Below are 4387 nucleotides of genomic sequence, written 5' to 3'. Positions count from 1 at the left end.
TAATAATAATAATAATAATGATAATAATAATAATAAATGACATTTATATAGAGCTTAACCCCAATTAAAGTACACAGGCTCAGAGCACTTTACAATACAGAACAACAATAACATGGAACATTGTGTTCTGACCAAAAGATAATCTCTCTAAATATTCATTTTATCAATTTAAAGACAGAAATGACTTCAGCTGACATTTGAATGCATCAAAGGATTTTATCTCTCTTAAACTGCTTGGCAAAACATTCCAGATCTTGGAGCCTTGATATTCAAATAACAGAATAAATTATTTACATTCTAAAATTAAATCTTTCAACAACAAAATGGGATTTTAAAAAGTCGAAGGAGTTGTGAAGTATCTCAAAAACTTTAAATGGTATAGGCCCGAAATTTTCAGTCCTTTGAAACATATTCATGATTTTGTAGGCTTTGCAAGATTTCTTGTCTTTGTATGCAGGAATTCAGCCTCCACAGTCACTTCTTGATGGCACAGCAGTAGTCAGTTTCTGGTATTCTTCACAGCTCCGAATTTACAGCTCTTGCAAGGTCCTGAATGAGTTCAAACTTTCACCCTGCAAACCTATCTTTTGGAAAAAGATATGACCAGAAGTCACAACAGGGTGATAAGTCCGGACTCTCGGCTGGATGAGGCAAAAACTTGGATTTATTGTCCTTGTATACCCAAAGTTGTGGCATTTGATTTGTGTGGAGCTGTATTGCCATGAAGGAGCATTGTGCAATAGAATAGATCTTTGGTCTCTGTTCCTCAAGGGCATTTTTTCAACTGGGGCAGTACTTTTTGCACATAGTAAGAAGAAGTCACAGTAGTATAATTTGGCATTTCAAACATAAGGAGACCAATATTATTGAAAAGACTCTTTTAACTTTGAAAATTGAACACAAAACAGGCCTGCTTCCTTTTTCATCTATCCATATGCAATTCACCTGTTTTAATGAAATTCCCAAAAAGAGTGTGCATGTTCCATCTCCCAAGACAATATCTTTATTTTACTAGGGCCGAAGGGGTTCAAACATGCTGAGAATTTCTGTGGCATGAATCACCCTGTGACAAATGGTGTATCCAACAGGCACACATTTTTTTCACATGGCATTCTCCCTGAATAAGATTTTGCACCAACCCAAACAAAATTCCAGACATTTCAGTTAATACCCTAGATGTTAGACGGCAACTTCCATTACTTGCTAATCCACCCTTGTCATAAAAAGAGGATCACATCCATGAAGACAAATACCTGCAGAAATCTAAAAAGGTGTACTTTTGGTGATGGTGCTGAATTGAGTATGTACCATTACATTCAGGTAACAAATGAAAACATTTCACCACAAAAAGGTTAAAAGTAAAACAAAGCTTTTGAAACAAATTATCTGCTCCATTCAAAGTGAATCAAGCCTATTTTTTTTTAAATATTCAAATTTCAAGAAACATATGAGATAATACAAAAAGCAGTACTGTACCTTTGACAAACTCTGGAAAGTCGATGAAATCTGTGCAGCACACGTACAGGTTGTAGCCTGACAGTTTGAGACGCTGTGAGAAAAAAAAATTGAGAAAACATGAACAGTTTCATCACAGACGTAATGTGGACTTCATAAAAAGGAAGTAACACATAGCTAAGCACAAAGAAAGAAAACTTGCAAGATGGAGGAAAACCTACAAGCTGCATGTTTCAACTATTAAGTACTACAATTAGACCATCATCAGAGAATCAGGGTGGTAGCAAAAGGGAAAGTAGATCTTAATTCTCTCCGATTTCGACTGCCCAGCCTTGATATCACATCTACATTTCGTCACAGCTGCTTTGTGTGCAAGAAACTGACCCTCAGACAGGGAAAAAGACTAGATGAATATTACTACCACTACCACCAATAAATGAACAATGGCCTCATCAAATTGAGTTTGCTAGCTTTGGAGAGAAAGAGTAATTTTCCCAGGTCCTTATTCAGTCAACTTCCAGATTTCCTAAAATTTCTGGGGCACTCCCGAGTCTCTGCAACTTACTCAGATTCCCATTGTCACTCCCAGGTCACCTGGATAATCAGGGTGTGGCAGTGACCTAAGCAATCCAATATTCATCACACACTTGCTCCTATCCATATAATGATAACTTTCAAGAGAAGAATGTCTTCACGTGGCAGTTTCCAGAATGTATCATTTGTACTTACTCTGTTGGGAACTTGCAGCTTCCCATAGAACCCCATGTCCCACTTCATTTTCTGCCATGTAGATAAGTCATTTGTGCTCCAGCTGGCATTGAAGCTCACTGAGTGCTGATATCTTGGATGCTGGGAGAGAGAAAACAGAAGATTGGAATGAAATAAGACAGTTTCAAATGGAAACACATGACATATACCTGTATTATACATATGTGAGGCATCGAAGTGAAATCAGGCGCTCGTCAAAATAATTAAATCAAAGATTTTGGCATTTTGCCTCCAGTTTGAAGATATTTTTCAAATTTTTTGTTTTTTGAATTAACACTTTTTATGTCCATTTAAAAACATTTCGGTGTAGATTTTACTGAAAAACATTAATTAAAGACGCAACAAATGTAAATTTTTAATTTTCGAGGACTGTCAAACTTTGGAAATTATCAAACTTAGGCGGACATTTTCTCACAAATTTTACCTCTGAAACCAGGCGACCGCGACCTCTTTCAATCGCAAATATCTAAACTTCTATTAAAAATAAGTGTGTATTTTTTTCCATCAAAAGATGGTCAAATGAATAAGCTTTCAGATGATACCAATAACTTCAGATGCCCAAAAATTGATGAGCGCCTGATTCTACCGTGTCATGACACATGTGTAGTATATATACGAAGAGTATAAGTACATAAATTCAGCCTTTTAGTACTTTTGATTGGAAAACAACTAAAAATGCAAGTATTGAAGTTTTATAAAAAAGACATCTGCATCGTTTCCACTTTAAGACTCATGCTAAATGTTACCAAAATTTTTTTTTAAATAAACAAAGTACTTTTACATGAAGGCTGAGAGCGGGTCTTAATAAAGCTTCAGAGTGTAAGTTAACATAAATCTTCATTCCCCCATGCACAAATACATAGAAAGGAACAACAGACATCCTCATTTTCCAGAAATCATTGTTAAGTTACGAAGAGTATAACAAATTCAATCATAATAAATTATCATTGATGAAAGGGAAGCCATCTGCTTAAACTATAAGAAACAAAGTTTTAGCAGTAAAAAGATAAGTATGCGTGACATTATTTTATGCAGGCCTACATGATACAAACAGAACCAAATGTCCTGAAACTGCAAAAGGAAAGACAATCATAACCACCTGCAGTTGTGGAGGAGTGGAGAACATCAAGGCTACTGGCCTGGCACACCTCATGCATCTGACTTGACTCTGTGACTGAACAACATTCAGCAGCTGAGCCTAGGGACAACAAAATCAAAAATAAGAATAAAGCATATATTATATGAATATGGCTTGTGAACCAACTTTAAAACGGGGGAAGGACTTCCGTAACGAGCGACCACCCCATCAAACACAATAAAGAAGAGGCCTAACCCTAACCCTAACCCAAACCCTAACCCAAACCCTGAATGTCATTGTCATGATGATAATGATGAATGATGCATGCAGACTGCTCATTGTGCCACTGTGCCTCTTTAACTTTTGTTGTGTAAGAAGTTTCAATAAGAGAAGTGAGAGCGAGAGTTGATTTAGAACGTTTGTAAGCTAGAGTAGAATCTAGTGAGGGAGGACTTCCGTAACGAACGAGACACTACAACTCACCAAATTTCGACAGGCTTTTATTCCTGTTCCTCTAAGAAAATTCATCCTCAAGCGTTCCAGGTTCACTCAAAATAACGATACCCTTCACTTCACTTGACTTAGCTCTCTGTAACATGCACACCTTGTTTGTCCTTGTAAGCCTTGTTACTAAACATCAACAAATGTACTCTTTAGTCTTAGAAGCCAACAAAACTACTCTCTCAGATAACAACTTTTTACGCACAAGAACTCTGGGGGAAATATTTATTTCGACGTTAAAGATAATAATCACCAATTACATTGTAATTATTTTTAAATTGTAATTCATTGAGAAGAACAAACTTATGCAAGAGTAATACCAGACCCTCTTGGTAATACGAGAGATGCTAAGAAATAGATAGACGCCAAGCCTGTTAGGACACTTATTAATAATTATGAAAAACACCAAATTCAACTTCAGAACGTTTGTAAGCTAATCACTAATGTAGAGCAACTTCTAAAAGCTGCTGATCCCCTAATAATCTGCTCCTCCTGCTCCTGCTCCTACTGAAATAACAACAACTACTACTACTACTACTTCTACTACTACTTCTACTACTACTACTACTACTACTGCTGCTGCTG

The 4387-nt window shown here is 36.4% G+C and overlaps 1 protein-coding gene across 2 annotated transcripts in view; it reads right to left on the bottom strand.

Moving 5' to 3' along the window:
• The window catches only part of LOC101848846 (ubiquinol-cytochrome-c reductase complex assembly factor 1), a 12090-nt gene extending 8176 nt beyond the window's left edge, over positions 1–3914 (bottom strand). For both annotated transcript variants that reach the window (XM_005109510.3, XM_035972664.1), the window contains exons 1-4: positions 3785–3914; positions 3323–3421; positions 2185–2304; positions 1477–1549 (exon numbers count right to left, since the gene is read on the bottom strand). In XM_005109510.3, the coding sequence (XP_005109567.1) occupies positions 1477–1549; positions 2185–2304; positions 3323–3421; positions 3785–3829 (337 nt within the window). In that variant the 5' untranslated portion in view covers positions 3830–3914. The remainder of the gene's footprint in view (positions 1–1476; positions 1550–2184; positions 2305–3322; positions 3422–3784) is intronic.
• Between the last annotated feature and the right edge of the window lie 473 nt (positions 3915–4387).

Source organism: Aplysia californica, unplaced genomic scaffold (genome assembly GCF_000002075.1).
Source record: "Aplysia californica isolate F4 #8 unplaced genomic scaffold, AplCal3.0 scaffold00785, whole genome shotgun sequence".
Lineage (NCBI taxonomy): Eukaryota > Metazoa > Mollusca > Gastropoda > Aplysiida > Aplysiidae > Aplysia > Aplysia californica.
The sequence above is the reverse complement of the archived record's forward strand: the minus strand, read 5'-3'. Positions and strand labels throughout refer to the sequence as shown.